This window comes from Symphalangus syndactylus, chromosome 12, assembly GCF_028878055.3.
Source record: "Symphalangus syndactylus isolate Jambi chromosome 12, NHGRI_mSymSyn1-v2.1_pri, whole genome shotgun sequence".
Taxonomy (NCBI): domain Eukaryota; kingdom Metazoa; phylum Chordata; class Mammalia; order Primates; family Hylobatidae; genus Symphalangus; species Symphalangus syndactylus.
The window spans coordinates 83,730,824-83,750,367 of NC_072441.2; the positions used below are offsets into that span (position 1 = coordinate 83,730,824).

At 43.2% G+C, this 19,544-nt stretch overlaps 1 protein-coding gene and 1 long non-coding RNA gene across 9 annotated transcripts in view; both read right to left on the minus strand.

The window, feature by feature from the left end:
- Window positions 1-390: 390 nt before the first annotated feature.
- Window positions 391-19,544, minus strand: part of ASH1L (ASH1 like histone lysine methyltransferase) — a 237,985-nt gene continuing 218,831 nt past the window's right edge. For all 8 annotated transcript variants that reach the window (XM_063626691.1, XM_063626693.1, XM_063626692.1 and 5 more), the window contains 12 exons: window positions 19,166-19,318; window positions 15,697-15,751; window positions 15,482-15,614; window positions 13,815-14,063; window positions 12,551-12,637; window positions 10,050-10,140; window positions 9,170-9,308; window positions 8,881-9,053; window positions 7,519-7,685; window positions 4,777-4,817; window positions 3,542-3,843; window positions 391-2,896 (listed from right to left, as the gene is read on the minus strand). In XM_063626691.1, coding sequence (XP_063482761.1) covers window positions 2,805-2,896; window positions 3,542-3,843; window positions 4,777-4,817; window positions 7,519-7,685; window positions 8,881-9,053; window positions 9,170-9,308; window positions 10,050-10,140; window positions 12,551-12,637; window positions 13,815-14,063; window positions 15,482-15,614; window positions 15,697-15,751; window positions 19,166-19,318 — 1,682 coding nt within the window. In that variant the 3' untranslated portion in view covers window positions 391-2,804. The remainder of the gene's footprint in view (window positions 2,897-3,541; window positions 3,844-4,776; window positions 4,818-7,518; window positions 7,686-8,880; window positions 9,054-9,169; window positions 9,309-10,049; window positions 10,141-12,550; window positions 12,638-13,814; window positions 14,064-15,481; window positions 15,615-15,696; window positions 15,752-19,165; window positions 19,319-19,544) is intronic.
- LOC134734415 (uncharacterized) lies at window positions 12,044-12,529 on the minus strand. Its single transcript, XR_010117599.1, has 2 exons — window positions 12,451-12,529; window positions 12,044-12,146 (listed from the first exon to the last, which is right to left on the minus strand). It is a non-coding gene; the product is annotated as an uncharacterized lncRNA (long non-coding RNA).

Genomic DNA, 19,544 nt, shown 5'->3' on the forward strand with positions numbered 1-19,544 from the left:
TGCCTGTAGTTCCAGCTACTTGGGAAGCTGAGGCAGAAGGATCAGTTGAGTCCGGGACGTGGAGGTTGCAGTGAGCCGAGATTGTGCCACTGCACTCCAGTTTGGGTAACAGGGAGACTCTGTCTCAAAAACAACAAACAACAAAGCAACTGGACATTTGGTGTGTGTTATTATTGCGCTGATTGATTAGGCTGGGTCCAGACTAGAAAGATCCTAGTACTGAAGAAATGACTTTATCCAATAGTCAACGGCAGTGAGTGTGCTCATGTGCAGCCTAGCATGTTTATGATGTTGTTTCAGAAAGATCCCCTTGGAAACAGGATGAAGTTGTTCTTGGAAGATAAGTGGGGATAAGAAGGAGAAAAAAATAGCAAGCTCATCAGTCCACAGTTAGGAAAAGTTTTTTCCATTTAATACTAGACTTTCAAGGATTGAGATGCAAGCTTTGTATGCAATTACATCCAATGTTAAAATTGGTAATACATAATTTACAAAGATTAACGTCAAAACAATCATCTATTTAGATATGCTTTTGTAAAAAGGAAATATATTAGCAGCATTTATATTTTCCGCAATCACACAGCCTACAGACATGCAGACTAACTCTGTATCTATTTGCAGTGATGTAGTGCTTTGCCCCGCATTTCAAACACCAAAACCCGCCTGGCAGCTGGGGGGTTCTTTTTATTTCGTTATTATAAAATAACTGAAAAATAAAAAAAGGCATTAATTTCTACACCAGTAAGAAAAAACAAGTTTTTGCACTTACCTAACATTTGATTGTCTAAAAAACATTTCAGTTTTTTTTTTAGTCTTTCAACAAAAGAAAGATAAAATGACAGAGCGTAGTGTCTTTTGCTTCTGTTCTCGCATTTTACAAAGTTTTTTTTTCTTTTTCATCTTTTTTAAAATTTTAGTGTTTAACACTATAAAGGAAACATTGAATTTTAATCTCTTTCTTGTCATTTTCTCGCTTTTGACTAAAAGGAGACCCCCAAAGTGCCCCTAGTCCCACCTCCCTCCCACCCACTCCCTGCAATGAAAAACAAAAGAAACCACTCAAACGGGCTTGGACATGCGATTTTTCCAGCTCCACATGTGAGTATCTTATACCCAGGTCTCTTAGTAATGTACAGTGCTTCTCTACAGTAAGAAAATACTCCAAACTATTTTCTTAATTCTCTTTTTTCTTTAATAAAATATTTATTTTGCTTTTTTTCTCTGCTCAAGGGGATCATTGGCATCCCCTATCTCTTTTGTTTTTTCCTCAAGAATGACACAGAAAGGGGAAAAAGAAAAAAATATTCAATGGAATGGAAGGTGGTCAATGTGTCTACCTAAACGAGTCAGAGCATCGTCACCGTAAGGGGAAATGTACAATTAGGACAGCATTGGTCCAATATTAGAAAAAAGTAATGGGGACATGTTTACTATTGTATTGCTTACCAATCACACAGCAGATGTGTGTGTGTATATATATATATATATATATATATATATATATACATATACATACACACACATTATATATACACACACATACATATATATATATACACACACACACAACTTGGCACATTTAAAAACCATCTTTTCTCTTAGAACATCTAAAACATATATGCATATGTATGTCTGAAAAGACAACAAAGCTTTTTAATTTTATTTTTAAAGAGACAGTATAGTCTGTTAACTTCTGGTCAAGAGAGTAGGAAGGAAGGAGACACCCTGGATATACCTCCTGATGTCATTCAGGAGGGTGAAGGAAGATGGGACTGCGGTGAAGAGAAATACACTGTCTCTTTAAGAAAGGGACATTGAAAACTGTACAATTAAGAAAACAAGAGTAGTGTTTTCAATTGATAATCTATACTCACAGCAAATACTCTGATAGGTGAATACTGCTGAACAGTTTATGTAGTGACTTTTGTTGCGGGGGTGGGTTTAGAGTTATTTTTATGTAGGTTTTTAAATGATTTTATTTTGAACTGAATCTCCATTTGCACAGCACAGCAGACACACAAGAACTACAGCGCATTAAAAACAGCATGTGTGCTGGCGGGGGCCTGGCTTTCTCACTAGAAAAAAATATGTTTGACAGGTTATGAAGGGTAAAACAAAAATAATTGCAAGAACTATCATGCCCTTCTGACCCCATGGGGGCCTTCCCTATCCTATGATTCCATTTTGGGGAGTAGAGGTAGGGAGGGGGCAGCAGTTACAAGTGCTTTGAGCTGTCAACTCACATTTTACTTTGACCTGGTTGGGCAAGAAAGGAGAGACAAACTTCCCTAGTCAGGTATCTAGGAAGAAGCCTCAGCTACTGTTTCTGTTTAAGGTCTCTGGGGTAGCTCTTGGAGCCAATAGAGAATAGATGGGGTAGGAATAGGGATCCTGGTCCTATCCTTTTGGATTTTGAGTTATACCTGGGTATAGGAAGTAGCTTCTTAGCAATGCCTGTGGGATCTGAGGATGACAGAAAAACCTAAGCTGTGGGGTGGGGCAAATGCTATAAAGTACCAGTAGGTTCTGGTCATCAATGTGGTCCTCCCTCCTCTCTACATTATTAACCCTTAAGGTGAAGCAATGGAGAGGAAAATTAATTAACCTGAACTGTCTTGGACAGAACCCTTTCCTCTCCCTCTCCACTAGCTCCAAGGCTTATTAAGTACCTAATGTCAACAACATGGCCCCATTCCCCTTGCCCGGACGGACCCTTCCCACCCCTGTCTATACCCAGAGAGCAGGAGGCAGGACTGATTAGCTCCACTGGATCCCAGATGCTTGAGGTTCTCATTCTTTGAGGGTCACTTTCGAAAGCTGTTTTCTGGGATAAACAAAGTACGCCTTCGCAGTTTCCTGCCTGATCCTTCCTCCAGCAAGTAGGTCACATCAATGGCTGAAAACAGAACCAAGGAGGCTCATCAAAATACCAATCTCCTATTTTTTTTTTTTTTTTTTTTTTTTGAGATGGAGTCTTGCTCTGTCGCCCAGGCTGGAGTGCAGTGGTGCAATTTCGGCTCACTGCAAGCTCCGCCTCCCGGGTTCACGCCATTCTCCTGCCTCAGCCTCTCCGAGTAGCTGGGACTACAGGCGCCCGCCACCACGCCCGGCTAATTTTTTTTTGTATTTTTAGTAGAGACGGGGTTTCATCATGGTCTCGATCTCCTGACCTCGTGATCCACCCACCTCGGCCTCCCAAAATGCTGGGATTACAAGCGTGAGCCACCGCGCCCGGCCACCAATCTCCTACTCTTTATTCCAGATTTGAGCTCTAAGGAGAGCACACGAACTCAATGATTCCTTTTCTGACCTATAAGCAGTTTAGACCATCCTCCAACCGTGCATGAAAAAGATGGTTGTTTAGAGGAGATCATCTCACCTTCCAGTTTCACTCCCAAGATGTAACTAAAAGCAAGCCTATGAAAGAACTACACCATTTTCTTAGAATACTTTGGTGCTGAACCAGTAATTACAATTTTTTTCCATTCCCTCTCATTTTGCATTTATCTTAAACCCTAGATATGAACCTGATTATTCTTACCATTTTTTCCAGGGATTTTTTCAAGGAGATTGAGCAAGATCTGGTTGAGTCGTTCCCGTTGGTTATGCCGTCGTTCCTCAGGGGTACAGGTTGATTGGGGTTCTTGACTACTTTCCTCTGTTTTTTTTTCACCTTCATTGACTTTAGCAGTGGCCCCCTCCCGTTCTGGCTCCTCCAGGCTGGGTATCTCATTGGCTGCTTGCTCTTGACTGGCTAGAACCTCTTCAATCAAGGGTAGAGCGTCATCCTCCTGGCCCAAGTCTTTTAGGGGTGGCTTTGAGCGCTCAGACTTCCAGGATGATCTGCCAAAGGATATCTGAATTTAGAGTAAGAATTGAGGAGGAAAAGGAGATGAAGGGTAGGAGGCCTCAGGATGGCTTGAGATCCTGGAGTCCAGCAGTTAGAGCCTTAGCTTGAGGTAAGAAACTTGACTCTCGTTTTCACTTTATATTATTTGAACAAAACACTGCCTTTACCTGAAATTTATTTATAAAATTCAACTTTTATTATTTCTCTTAGGAATATGCACAAATGGTATAGGAATCCATAAAATATACAAGGGCTAATAAAATTGCTTAGCTGGTTCTACATGATTGCTTCATGACTAGAGAAGTATGGTACAACCCTGTGATGCCAGTAATCCAACTACAATAATAAATATTTAAATGGAGTTTTAAATTTTCCTGCTTCCCTTTTTCACATCAATAGTCTAATATTTTCTCCCTTATGGTAAGCTATTGGTGTAGGTAAAGCAGTTGTTATGCCCCCATTCAACAGATGACGAGACTGGAGAAAAAGCCGTCTGTCATCTTTCTTCAGGAATAATCCTCATGCACAAAATAAGCAAAAATAAAAACTATGAACCCATAGTTCATAGCTCAGTGAAAACTGTACTGGCTACATCTGTTCCTTGATAGAGGTACCAAGAGCTGATATACCTTGAGGTAATGGGGAAAGCTTACAGACATCTAAAAGAAACTTTTCTAGTCTGGAGTTCTGTTCCAAATCTCTGTCTCTACTCCTTGCACATCTCTCTGTTGCTCCAACTAAGGCTCCATAATGGGACCACATCTACTGAAATTTAGTTCTTCCATAGTGCTAGCACTACACTGGGCTACTCTGCAGAGAAGACCCAGTCCTAGAAGTGGAGCTGAGTGGGTAGTTGTTTGTTTTCTTGATCCATTCAAGCTCTTAGTCAATCCCTTAGGATCCTCATATCCCCCCATAGGACTTACCGTCCTCCATTCCTCTTGTAGTTGTCTGGGACGTAATGAGGCTGCAGAGAAGAAAAGGAAGAGGTAAGCATATTGCAGAAGCTGGGAAAGCTAACTCTCTTCTGGGGCCAGTCAGGATAAGGAACACAGTAGGGCAGTAGACAAGTTGGGTGACTTTGTTTTAAGATGAGAAATTTAGTACTTCTATGAATATGCAGGCCACAATGATTATCAGCATTTTGTGCTCCCAGGATGACAATGGGAGGGGTAAGTGCACAATTTTCTCTACCCCATTTCACCTTTTAAATACAGTCATATGTCGCTTGGGGACATATGGGGATATGTTCTGAGAAATATGTCATCAGGTGATTTGATTGTTACGTAAACATCATAAAGTGTCCTTACACAAACCTAGATAGTATAGCCTACTATACACCTCGGCTACTTAGTATAGCCTACTATACACCTCGGCTATTTAGTATAGCCTATTGCTCCTAGGCTACAAGCCTATATATACAGCACAGTACTGTACTGAATACTGTAGGCAGTTGTAATACAATGGTAAGTATTGTGTATCTAAACATAGAAAAGGTATTACATTAGGCCGGGCGCGGTGGCTCACGCTTGTAATCCCAGCACTTTGGGAGGCCGAGGCGGGCGGATCACAAGGTCAGGAGATCGAGACGACGGTGAAACCCCGTCTCTACTAAAAATACAAAAAAATTAGCCGGGCGTGGTGGCGGGCGCCTGTAGTCCCAGCTACTCGGAGAGGCTGAGGCAGGAGAATGGCGTGAACCCGGGAGGCGGAGCTTGCAGTGAGCCGAGATTGCGCCACTGTACTCCAGCCTGGGCGACAGAGCGAGACTCCGTCTCAAAAAAAAAAAAAAAAAAAGAAAAGGTATTACATTGCAATATGTTATGACAGCTATGACATCACTAGATTATAGGAATTCTTCAGCTCCATTATAATCTTATGGGATCACCGTTGTATATGCAGTCCAATGTTGACTGAAACATGTTGCACATGACTGTAGTTAAGGCTGGGGTTTCAAAGCTAGTCAGTAAGCTATTGATTGAGCAAGCAAAACCAAATAAGTCTAGATGTGAGGAAAGACCTGGTGGTGGGCAGAGAATACAAAAGACGGTCTGGAAAATTAAAAAAAAAAAATAGGGAAAATAGGAATGTATTGCTTTGTTTTCTGGTTAGATTATTTTTCTTTCTTTTTTTTTTTTTTTTTTTTGAGAGTCTTGCCCTTATTGCCAGGCTGGAGTGCAGTGGTGCGATCTTGGCTCACTGCAATCTCTGCCTCTGGGTTCAAGCGATTCTTCTGCCTCAGCCTCCTGAGTAACTGGGATTACAAGTGCACGCCACCACGCCTGGCTAATTTTTGTATTTTTAGTAGAGATGGGGTTTCACCATGTCGGCCAGGCTGGTCTCAATCTCCTGACTTTGTGATTCACCCGCCTCAGCATCCCAAAGTTCTGGGATTACAGGTGAGAGCCACTGCGCCTGGCCCTAGTTAGATTATTTCTAAGGATTCCAGGGTGACAGCTATGAATTTTTACAGGCCCACTAAAAGAAGACTCAAAGATGAGGAGCTCAGCCAGGGTTTTATAAGAGCAAACAGATGAATGGATGATCAAAATCTTTACGGAATGATGAATGACAAAACATATAATTGGCACATGGTTCTCAACAATTTGAAAGAAAAAATACCAGGAAAAAGCCTGAAAATGAAAATGTTAATAATGGTTATTTTCTGGATAGTGGAGTATATATATAACTTTTTTCCTCTTAATGCTTCTATACTTAATTTTTTTTTTTTTTTTTTTGAGAGAGGGCTCTGTCACTCAGGCTGGAGTGCAGTGGCACAATCAGCTCACTGTAACCTCAAACTCCTGGGCTCAAGTGATCCTCCTGTCTCAGCCTCCCAAAGTGCTATGATTACACATGTGAGCCACCATGATGTTTATACAATAAACACCACCACCAGAAATTTTGTTTTGTTGTTGTTTTGTTTTGAGACGGAGTCTTGCTCTGTCATCCAGGCTGGAGTGCAGTGGCGTGATCTTGGCTCACTGCAAGCTCCGGCTCCTGGGTTCACGCCATTCTCTTGCCTCAGCCTCCCGAGTAGCTGGGACTACAGGCACCCGCCACCACGCCTGGCTAATTTTTTGTATTTTTAGTAGAGAGGGGGTTTCACTGTGTTAGCCAGGATGGTCTCGATCTCCTGACCTCGTGATCCGCCCGCCTAGGCCTCCCAAAGTGCTGGGATTACAGGCGTGAGCCACCGTGCCTAGCTCACAAATTTTATATAATGATGGTGTCTTCCATTTTTAATGCAGGCATAAAAAGAAAAAGCACTGAATTATTTTCTGTGAAGGTTCTTCTTTTACAGGTGTGTTCTCAATGTGAGAGAGGAAAAAAAGGAGTTTTTCAGGGTTCTTGCTTCTTAAAATTATGGGTGTGAAAGACAAAACAAAACAAAAATCTACAGAATGGGGCTCGCCAGCAAAGGTTAAACAGACGAAAGAGAAAAGGGGAAAGGTATAACACTATATCAACAATTTTCTGAGATACAGTCTATGTGAGGAAATGTACTTATGCTGTTCAAATGTCCCAAATAGAGACAGAGATTTCCATAGTTTGGGATGGAATTTGGATGAAGAAGCAGAGAACTACATGAAGATTTTCACTCAGTGAATTTCATGCATGAACCAGATTGTCCTAACATGTAGTGTTAAGAAAGGAAGGAGACTCACCGAGAAATCTTTTTTGGGAGTGAGCTTCTTGGGGAAGTGATCAAAAGCATAGGGTTTGGTGCAGACAGGATAGCGGTTCCGGTGGATCTTGTAAAACAGGTGTGCTGACTTGTCAAGCCGATAATCACAGATGTACACATCTTGCTCCTTCACTCCTTTGGGTCTCCCTATGGGTCCAACCAGTGTTAAGGAATCCTATTTCCCCATTTCTCCCCCTGAGCTGCCCAAAGACCCCATACACACCAATGGGAGAGTAGCTAGACCCTTAAAACCCTACATGGTAGCTATTTAGAGAGGCAGGACAACTAAGCATTTGGTAGTTGCCAGACAAAGAGTTCTCAGACACTAGTGTCAACAAAGGATAAAGTAAATATACAGCAGAATGGATGGGAATAAACCAGAAATGTAAACTGAGTGCTACAGGGATCTGTGAGGGAGTATTTTGAGGGAAAAACAGAGCAGGTTACAGGGAGTTACAAGAAAAGAACAGAGGTATAAATTTGAGGGAAACACATTTGTAAATGAATACTTTTTAACTGAGACAAGGGACTCATCAGTATCACACAGAACTGCAAGAAGTCTGTCAGTTTTGGAATGGAATACATACTCTTTTAGACTATTTTGCTATGATTCTGACAGAACAGTCTAGGCAACTGAACTCTGTTAATAAAGACAAATAACATATATTGAGCTTTTACTCTAAGCCATAAACTAGGCTGAGTGCTTTTGTAGATTATTTTATATAATCTTTTAAGAACTCTTTAAAATAGATAATCCTTATTTTCAATGGGAAACTGATACTTAGATTAAGTAAATTCCACAAGGGAACATAGATAAAATGTGGTAGAGCTGGAATTTGAAATTAGTACACAGTATTAACAAAATTAACTAAATTTAATAAAAAAGAATAAACTTTTATTGAGTACTAAGCACTAGGTAAAAGAAAGGAAAAAATATAGTAGAGCTCTCTGAAGTTTCATAGCTAGCCTTGGAGAATCTTTCATCATACACAGGCAACAAGAATGGGTGGGCAATGAACAGGAGACATGAGGTCATTGAGGTCATTTTTTTTTTTTTTGAGGCAGGGTTTCATTCTGTTGCACAGGTTGGAGTGCAGTGGTGCGATCTTGGCTCACTGCAACCTCTGCCTCCCAGGCTCAGCAATCCTCCCAGTAGTTGGGACTACAGGCCTACACTGCCATGCCTGGCTATAGAGGCAGAGTTTTGCCACGTTGGCCAGGCTGGTCTCACACTACTGGGCTTAAGCAATCTGCCTGCCTTGGCCTCCCACACTGCTGGGATTACCGGCGTGAGCCACTGCACTTGGCCGAGGTCATTTTTTAACTAGCCCAGATCACTTACCTTTACAATACGTATAAAGGTCCAACACACAGCAGGTCCCCACTACAGCCTCCAAGGGAATGATCTCATAGAGTGGCACCCGAAATAGTTCATTATGATAGAACCGACGGGATGGAGAGTGGTGTGTTTCGTGGGGACGGAAATAATGATGACCAAAGGCAAACCGTTCCTCTCTAAAAAAAGGAAAAGTGAGAAGGGAGAGGTTTAGTTGATTAGCAAGATCCTAGTGAACATTCAGCTCCACTGGTACAGCACGGGTGGAAGAAAAGGACAGGACCTCAGCACATACTTTTCATTCTTCCAAAGCTTCTCAATGCGAAAGATGTCAAGTTTATCTCGGTTAATGTGAGATAACAGTCGATAGGACTGACGGACCGGGTGGCCATCAGGGGTGCGCCGACTATCCCTCATCAGATACACACAGTCACCTAGGAAGACCCAGAACACAGAAGAAACATAAAACAATTCTTGTATGAATTCTGTTAGGCATCTGTTTATCTGACTCAGGGTCTACACAGAACTCATAATCTGAAACAGTATAAACAGAGAGAGTTAAAAGCAGCAGCGTTAAGTGATGATAATCAATTCTAAGCTATGACAATAATATAAGGGAGGCATTCCATTTCTTGAGCTTCCTTTTTTTTTTTTTGAAACGGAGTCTCGCTCTGTCGCCCAGGCTGGAGTGCAGTGGTGCAATCTCGGCTCACTGCAAGCTCCGCCTCCCGGGTTCACGCCATTCTCCCCCCTCAGCCTCTCCGAGTAGCTGGGACTACAGGCGCCCGCCACCACGCCCGGCTAATTTTTTGTATTTTTAGTAGAGACGGGGTTTCACCGTGGTCTCGATCTCCTGACCTCGTGATCCGCCCGCCTCGGCCTCCCAAAGTGCTGGGATTACAAGCGTGAGCCACCGCGCCCGGCCTCCATTTCTTGAGCTTCCTATGTGTTTCTCCCAGTCTTAAAATTAGCTTTATAACATGTCTGTCATTTCAAATTAGTATTATTTGGTGGAGAGGTGATGCATGTAAGCACAAGGACTACAGATATAGAAACTTCTACTCTATTGCTATTCGAGGCCGCATGGAGACAATGACTATGATGGAGACAGCAGAGCCTTCTTACTATTCAGAAAGGTCACCTCTGACAAGTAGGGTTAGCTCCTATATACATACCCTGACGAAGCAGCAAGTCATCTCGGAGCAAACAGATGAAGTAGACACAGCCAGGTTGGGCATAGTGGGGCCGAGGGATCATGGGAACCTCCTGACAGGAGTAGAAAGCCAATGTATAAGGGCTGGAATTACTGCATTCAACCTACTTATTTCTCAACCTAGAATTCTCAATCAATCAAAACTTACTGTTTAGTCATTTCAATACACTACAGGTACACAAAAAAGATGAAAGCAACTAGAGTTGTTAAACCTGGAAAAGCGAAGGTAGAGGACAAAACTGACAGGCTAAGTATCTCAATCTATGTTTTATGAAGCACTAATTGTGTAGTTGCTCTATGTAATCTAGGGGCCATATGAAAATGTGTGAAGGGAGACTAATTATTACAATGATTGCGGTATGCTACTGGTATTTAATGCCCAAGGTCCAAGGAAGCCAAACATTCTGAAATGCATCCCTCACAACAAGAACTATTCACCTAAACATGACAACAGCAACATTGTTAAGAAATACTGCCTAAATCTCTTCTTTTTTTAAAAATGACTTGCCCAAAATCACACATATAAAGATAGCAGAGCCAAGCATAGAACCCACTTAATGACTTAGGCAAGCCACTTACCCTCTCTCCTATGAAGTGAGCCTAACACTAACCTTTGCTGATTCTGAGTCCAGTGCTCTTTTCACTTAAACCACCGTCTAACATAAAGACGTTAAGGGTACCAAGTTCTGGATTTTGTAAGCTATTCCTTTCATGAACATCTGATGTGTTTATAAAAACCTCAGTTTTGTTTTTGTTTTTTTTATGAAACGGAGTCTCGCTCTGTCGGCAGGCTAGGGTGCAGTGGTGCGATCTCGGCCCACTGCAACTTCCGCCTCCAGATTCAAGTGAATTCTCCTGCCTCAGCCTCCCGAGTAGCTGGGACTACAGGCGCGCAACACCACACCCAGCTAATTTTTGTATTTTTAGTAGAGATGGGGTTTCACCATGTTAGCCAGGATGGCCTTTTTTTTTTTTTTGAGACTGAGTCTCACTCTGTCACCCAGGCTAGAGTGCAGTGGCGTGATCTTGGCTCACTGCAACCTCTGCCGCCCAGGTTCAAGTGATTCCCCTGCCTCAGACTCCCAAGTAGCTGGGATTACAGGCACCTGCCACTGCACCCGGCTAATTTTTTTTGTAGTTTTTAGTAGAGACGGGGTTTCACCATATTGGCCAGGCTGGTCTTGAACTCCTAACCCCATGATCCACCCGCCTCGGCCTCTCAAAATGTTGGGATTGCAGCCGTGAGCCACTGCGCCCAGCCGAGGATGGTCTTTATCTCTTGACCTTGTGATCTGCCCGCCTCGGCCTCCCAAAGTGCTGGGATTATAGGCGTTAGCCACCACGCCCAGCTTTTTAAAATTTTTTTTTTTGAGACAGAGTCTTGCTCTGTTGCCCAGGCTAGAGTGCAGTGGTGCGATCTTGGCTCACTGCAGCCTCTGCCTCCTGGGTTCAAGTGATTCACCTGCCTCAGACTCCTGAGTGGCTGGGATTATAGGCACCTGCCACCATGCCTGGCTAAGTTTTGAATTTTCAGTAGAGACAGGGTTTCACCATCTTGGCCAGGCTGGTCTTGAACTCTTGACCTCATGATCCACCGCGCCTGGCTTGTTTTTTTTTCTTTTTAAGAGATGGAGGCTTGCTCTGTCGCCCAGGCTGGAGTGCACTGGTGTGATCTTGGCTCACTGCAACATTTACCTCCCAGCTTCTAGCAATTCTCTTGCCTCAGCTACCCAAGTCTGAGACTACAGGTGCACGCCTCCATGCCCAGCTAATTTTTTTTGTATTTTAGTAGAGATGGGGTTTCACTGTGTTGCCCAGGCTGGTCTCGAACTCCTGAGCTCAGCCAATCCATCCGCCTTAGCCTCCCAGTGTGCTAGGATTACAGGCATGAGCGACCGTGCCTGGCCAAAAACCTTAGTTTTATATAGCGCCATTCCTTCCACAGATTTCTAAGTATTTTATTTTCCCTTTGATCATACTCCTGAAATAGGGAAAAACAGAATTATGACCCTTAATGTAAAGTTTAAGAAACCAAGGCCCAGAGAGGCTGAACAACAACCTATTTTTTTTTTTTTTTTTTTTTGAGACGGAGTCTCGCTCTGTCGTCCAGGCTGGAGTGCAGTGGCGCGATCTCGGCTCACTGCAAGCTCCACCTCCCGGGTTCACGCCATTCTCCTGCCTCAGCCTCTCCAAGTAGCTGGGACTACAGGCGCCCGCCACCACGCCCGGCTAACTTTTTTGTATTTTTAGTAGAGACGGGGTTTCACCGTGGTCTCGATCTCCTGACCTCGTGATCCGCTCGCCTCGGCCTCCCAAAGTGCTGGGATTACAAGCGTGAGCCACCGCGCCCAGCCAACAACAACCTATTAAAGGAAATTCTGCAAAGCAGGAGCAGGACAGGTAAGATACCATGCGCTACGTCTCCTACTTATAGATCAGAGTTTTATCAGAGGTGCAGCTTACCCTGTCCACAGGCCTTGGGTCACACTGCTCACAAAGGTAGTGCTCCACATCTGAGTTCACTCCCATACAATCACAGTGCTGCCATACCTGTAGAAAAACATACAGTTTGAGGGGACATGGAGGCTATGACTTATTGAGAGTGTCCTGGGAGCCCAGAATAAAAAATTAGCAATAGGTCAGGGTAAAGTAAAAGAGGAACTAAGGCTAAGTGGGTGAATGAGAAATTAGAGATAAATGGTAAAATAGGAGGAAAACAGAATAATGACTTTTCTAAGCAAAAGTATACCCATTGACTCATAATCTATAGATCTGGGCACATAAAATGGGGAGATGGACAGAGAATAGGAAAACAAATGAATAGACCACTAAACTAAGTAATTTAAGTAATTGCTATGACTATTCTGAAAGGCTTTACAGCTACAAAATGTTTTTTTTTTACTCCTAACTTTAGCCTCCCAACAATCCTATGTGTTACTTACAGCCACTTTACACATAAAGTTATGCGTTCACATATATTAGTGGGGACACTAGGGCTCAAATCCAGGCTTTGACTTCTTCATCAGGAGCCCTACATGTATTAACATATTTCACTCTATCAGAGGATTCAACTAATAGGGTATACTATCACTAATGATTCAAAAGGCAAAGCACTATATGAAATACTGTCATTTTCCTTGATCCAGATTATGTAAGAAGTGTACAGTGGAAAGTGGGCAGAAAGAAGGAAAGAGCCAGGCGTGGTGGCTCACGCCTGTAATCCCAACACTTTGGGAGGCCGAGGTGGGCAGATCACTTGAGCTCAGGAGTTCGAGACCAGCCTGGGCAACATGGTGAAACCCCATCTCTACAAAAGTACAAAAAATTAGCCGGGCATGGTGGCACACATCTGTAATCCCAGCTATTCGAGAGGCTGAGGTGGGAGGATTGCTTGAGCCTGGGAGGCAGAGGTTGCAGTGAGCTGAGATCGTGCCACTGCACTCCAGTGTGGGCGACAGAGCAAGATCCTATCTTATAAACAAAACAAAACAAAAAAAAACAAGAAGAGAGGAGAGAAGGAAAGAAAAAGAAGGGAAGGATAAAGTGAAAGAGAGAGATAAAAGGAGAAAGGCAATATGGTAAACACAGAAACCTAACAGAAACCAAGGCTAAGTTACAGTTCATAAACAGTCTTTCAAGCCAATCCAAAAGAGGCATGGGCTTCTTCTTTGAATATAGTCACCGTGTTCATCAGGACCAAGCTTCTGCTTCATTTCCTGACCCTCACCATGCACTTGTCACACTGGATCATGAGACCTTCATCCTTGTAGAGGCCACAGATACAGCGAATAACATCGTCGTCCTTCTCATGCCCATTCTCCTTTTCAGAGACTGAGGTCTCACTGCTGTCTGCCTCACTTGCTGTCTCTCCCACAATCTCATCAATCTGGGCTGATGCCTCATGCCGGGCATTGTAATAGGCCTTTCGTAGACGGCAAACATCTCTCCCAACTGGGGATTTACGCCCATAGTACTTCTGAAGAAAGCAAATAAAGAAATCATGTTTGGTCCTCTCAATTTGGCTTAACAATTTACCTGAAGAGGTAGCATGACTTTCTTTACCCTCCCATTTTGGTTAACAGATTTTCAATAGTATCGAATATATGGCCAGACAGTTGGTAACAACTTAAACTGAACTAAAATGAATTCAAGTTAGAATCTGCATGTTATTTTTCCATTTGCTCAATTGATCTGTCATTCAATTCCTGTCACGGGCCTTCTTGTCCACAAGATCAAATACACAGAGATCATGAAATATGAATTAATATCACAAGCATAATGTACTGTAGAAGTTCAACATACACCTTTGTCTTGCAGATATCTGTGACAGATCTACAGGTGTTGAATCTATGTGGAAGCTGGGTTTCAGTAGGAAGAATGTTACAATTCAAGATTGCTCTAATTCTTCTCCCGCTTGTCTATTTTTCTTTCTCATTTTGTCTTTCAACTTCTATTATTCCTTTATCTAGTAGGCTCTTTTGTCTTCCAAACACCTCTCCAAGGTATGTCAAAATTACTGAATAATTTCCTCTCTTCTATGCACCATACAATAGTCCATCCTGTCCTTTAAATCAGTTCAAGGCCACTTTCTCTCCAATGAGCTTCAGCTATTCCATAGTCTTATCACTGTGATACTCCCCAATTCCATCCTCAAGATATATTACTGGCCAGGCGCCGTGGCTCACGCCTGTAATCCCAACACTCTGGGAGGCCAAGGCGGGCAGATCACCTGAGGTCAGGAGTTCAAGACCAGCCTGGCCAACATGGTGAAACCCTGTCTCTACTAAAAATACAAAATTAGCCAGGCGTGGTGGCAGGCGCCTGTAATCCCAGCTACTCAGGAGGCTGAGGCAGGAGAATTGCTTGAACCTGGGAGGTGGAGGTTGCAGTGAGCTGAGATCACGCTATTGCGCTCCAGCCTGGGTGACAGAGCAAGACTCTGTCTCATAAAAAAATATATATCTATATCTATATCTATCTATATATATACACACACACACACACACACATATATATAAACATTTACCTATGCATATTTCTGTATATTTCACATGTACTTATTTTCTTGAGGAAAGAAACTACAGATATTAGTTAAATGTATTAAAATATCTATATAATGCAGTCATAAAGATTTAATACTAAATTAGTTTTTTACAAAAATTATTTTTTTTGGGGGGGAATGATTTAACCTTCCATTCTAGTCGTATCAATGTCTTCATAGATAGCCTTCTATAATATTTAGTATACTGTAACACATACCCCAAGGATACTCAAAAATGACTGGCTTTTCCAACCAGAAATACGGCTGATAGAGGAGGGTAAAAATCTTAAACTTCTAGACTAATTCTCTACAGAACAAACTTGTGAAATCCGTTTGAAGTCAGTGAAAAATACCTCAGCATTCCGAAAGACTTTGAGCATGTCAGCATCAAAAGCTTCCACTGTCTTATAGTAACCAGTGAGGATCTGCTTCTCTATGGTGATAAGATCTAGGGGATCAGAGATCTTCTCATAATAATCAGCATTCCTGGAACACAAAGCCAGGGTGTCAATCTGGCACACTTAGCACTTTTTAAAAACTCAGATGATTCCCACAAATGTGAACCTACTTTTTCTTTGGGGGAAGGTTCAAAAGTGGAGCTGCCAGTGCTTGTCGGGAAGAATCTGCAAAAGAATGTGAGGTTTAGTAGAAAGATTCCACCATACAAGTGAGGCAAGCATCTCTTAACTGGAAGAGTAGAATCCCTCAAATCCTCAAATTAAAAGTGAGAGAAAAATCCAAGCCTTCTTTTTTTTTTTTTTTTTTTAGACAGAGTCTCACTCTTGTCGCCCAGGCTGGTGTGCAATGGCACGATCTTGGCTCACTGCAACCTCCACCTCCTGGGTTCAAGCAATTCTCCTGCCTCAGCCTCCCGAGTAGCTGGGACTACAGGCGTGTACTACCACGCCCAACTAATTTTTTTTTTTTTTTTTTTTTTTGAGACAAGAGTTTCGCTCTGTCACCCAGGCTGGAGTGCAGTGGCGTCATCTTGACTCACTGCAAGCTCCGCCTCCCGGGTTCATGCCATTCTCCTGCCTCAGCCTCCCGAGTAGCTGGGACTAGAGGCACCTGCCACCGCGCCCAGCTCATTTTTTGTATTTTTAGTAGAGACGAGGTTTCACTGTGTTAGCCAGGCTGGTCTCGATCTCCTGACCTCATGATCCACCTGCCTCGGCCTCCCAAAGTGCTGGGATTACAGGCGTGAGCCACCGCGCCCGGCCAATTTTTGTATTTTTAATAGAGACAGGGTTTCACCACGTTAGCCAGGATAGTCTCGAACTCCTGACCCTCAGGTGATCCACCCGCCTCGGCCTCCCAAAGTGCTGGGATTACAGGCATGAGCCACTGTGCCTGGCCAAAAATCCAAATCTTTTTAAGGCCTGTGAAAAATCCACTTTTTCAGATATGTAGGTAAAGGCAGGGATCAAATGATAGTTCTTTTTTTTTTGAGACGGAGTCTTGCTCTGTCGCCCAGGCTGGAGTGCAGTGGCGCAATCTGGGCTCACAGCAAGCTCCGCCTCCCGGGTTCATGCCATTCTCCTGCCTCAGCCTCTCCGAGTAGCTGGGACTACAGGTGCCCGCCACCACGCCAGGCTAATTTTTTGTATTTTTAGTAGAGACGGGGTTTCACCGTGGTCTCGATCTCCTGACCTCGTGATCCGCCCACCTCGGCCTCCCAAAGTGCTGGGATTACAAACGTGAGCCACCGCACCCGGCCCAAATGATAGTTCTAAGATTGTCTAGGATATGAAAGATATAGTTGTATCTGCTTGAAAGGTAGCACAATGTTAGCTGGGTAATGAGAAGAACTTCCTATGAAGAATGAGAGATGGGAACTTATTGAGGGTAATCTGCTTAGGGCAAATTACTACTCAACAAATCTTATAATAGCAAAACGAATATCTTATCCAAAAAGTGCTTCCTAGTTCTCATTAACTGCCCTTAATTAATAGTAGTCTGTTTGGCTGAGAATGGGCGAGGTGGCTCACACCTGTAATCCCAGCACTTTGAGAGGTCAAGGCGGGCAGATCATGAGGTCAGGAGATCAAGACCATCCTGGCTAACATGGGGAAACTCCATCTCTACTAAAAATAAAAAAAATAGCCGGGCGTGGTGGCATGCACCTGTAGTCCCAGCTACTCGGGAGGCTGAGGCAGGAGAGTCACTTGAACCCGGGAGGCAGAGGTTGCAGTGAACAGAGATTGCACCATTGCACTCCAGCCTGGGTGACAGAACAGGACTCCGTCCTAAAAAAAAAAAAAAAAAAAAAGAAAAAGAAAGAAAAAGAAAAAGGAAAAGAAAAAAAAAGGCCGGGCGCGATGGCACACGCCTATAATCCCAGCACTTTGGGAGGCTGAGGTGGGCAGATCACGAGGTCAAGAGATTGAGACCATCCTGGCCAACATGGTGAAACCCTGTCTCTACTAAAAACACACACACACAAAAATATTAGCTGGGTGTGGTGGCACATGTCTGCAATCCCAGATACTTGGGAGGCTGAGGCAGGAGAACTGCTTGAACCTGGGAGGCACAGGTTGCAGTGAGCCAAGATTGTGCCACTGCACTCCAGCCTGGGCAACAGAATGAGACTCTGTCTCCAAAAAAAAAAAAAAAATTTGTTTGGCGGGGCACAGTGGCTCACGCCTGTAATCCCAGCACTTTGGGAGGCTGAGGTGGGCAGAGAACTTGAGGTCAGGAGTTCGAAAACGGCTTGGCTAACATGTTGAAACCCCATCTCACTACCAAAAAATACAAAATTTAGCTGGGCATGGTGGTGCACACTTGGAGTCCCAGCTACTCAGGAGGCTGAGGTGGGAGAATCATCTGAACCCATGAGGAGGAGAATGTGGTGAGTCAAGATTGCACCACTGAACTCCAACCTGGGCAACAGACTGAGACCCTGTCTAAAACAATAAAAACAAAGGCCGGGCATGGTGGCTCATGCCTGTAATCCCAGCACTTTGGGAGGCTGAGGCGGGTGGATCACAAGGTCAGGAATTCAAGACCAGCCTGGCCAATATGGTAAAACCCTGTCTCTACTAAAAAATACAAAACTTAGCCGGGTGTGGTGGTGTGTGCCTGTAGTCCCAGCTACTCAGAAGGCTGAGGCAGGAGAATCGCTGGAACCCGGAAGTGGAGGCTGCAGTGAGCTGAGATCATGCCACTGCACTCCAGCCCGCGCGACAGAGTGAGACTTTGTCTCAAAAAAAAAAAAAAGTAAAATAAAATAAATAAATAAATAAATAAATTACTGTTATTCTGTTGGGTATGGATCCAATTAAATTCCAGATATTGAATAATTTAGTACTGTACTGTGAATATTTTCTGTAATTGATTTTTCCTGTAAAAGTTACTCTGTATTATGAAAATGGAATTTATGGTGAGGGGCCACTTCTCATTTGCTACCATACTTAATTTCTGGCAATTTCACTAGAGAGTAAAAGAGCCTGTGTTTCATCCTCAGAATGCAGTGACATGGTAGATATACTTACTGCAGTTGCATGTTCGGTGAGATAAGCCTACTTGAGAATGCAAGACAGACATGGTGGCTCATGCCTACAATCCCAGAACTTTGAGAGGTCGAGACAGAAGGATTGCTTGAGGCCAGGAGTTCAAGACCAGCCTAGGCAACATAGTGAGACCTCCATCTCAAAAAAGACAGAATGCAGCAGAGAGTGTGATTTATTTTGGGAATGTAAATGGAATAGGTGCCTCAAAATTCAAAACTTTACATCTTACATCTTAGGGCAGTTTGGTCCCCATTTTCCTCTTTATATCCTTAGGTTAACAAAACTGCAAAAAGCCACTATAATATCAAAGATAATCAGGAGACAGAAAAAGAAATGAAAAAGAAAAGAAATGCCCACGAGCAGTAGCTCATACCCGTAATCCCAGCACTTTGGGAGGCCTAGACAGAAGGATCACTTGAGCCCAGGAGTCTGAGACTAGCCTGGGCAATACAGTAAGACCCTATCTCTATTTATTTAAAAAAAAAAAAAAAAGACAAAAAGAACAAATTTGAAGGTGGTTATAGTCACCTTTATAAGAGATGATACCATCACAAATTTCTTTGAAGATCTGGGCTAGGCGGGCTGCCCGAGCCACTTCAATATTTTCCTCTGCAGCTGCCAACCGTCTTGTTCGAACAGATCGAGCTGTCTGCAGGGCAGAGAACTGGGTCATGAAGACATCTGGAAGAATAAAGTGAAAATTAAGTTTTAGGAAAGAAGGAGCTCTACATGTCTTTCTCTTTCCCAATGGATTCCTGCCATTTGCTCTATTTTCCCCTGAAGTGATTAGGTAGATTAGTGGGCACAGAGTTCTTTCTACCTTCTGTAATGAAAAATCAGGAAACACCGGAATTTACTGGAGACAAAATGCTGCAAGAGGGACCTTAGCTTAGTGCTCAAATGCAGT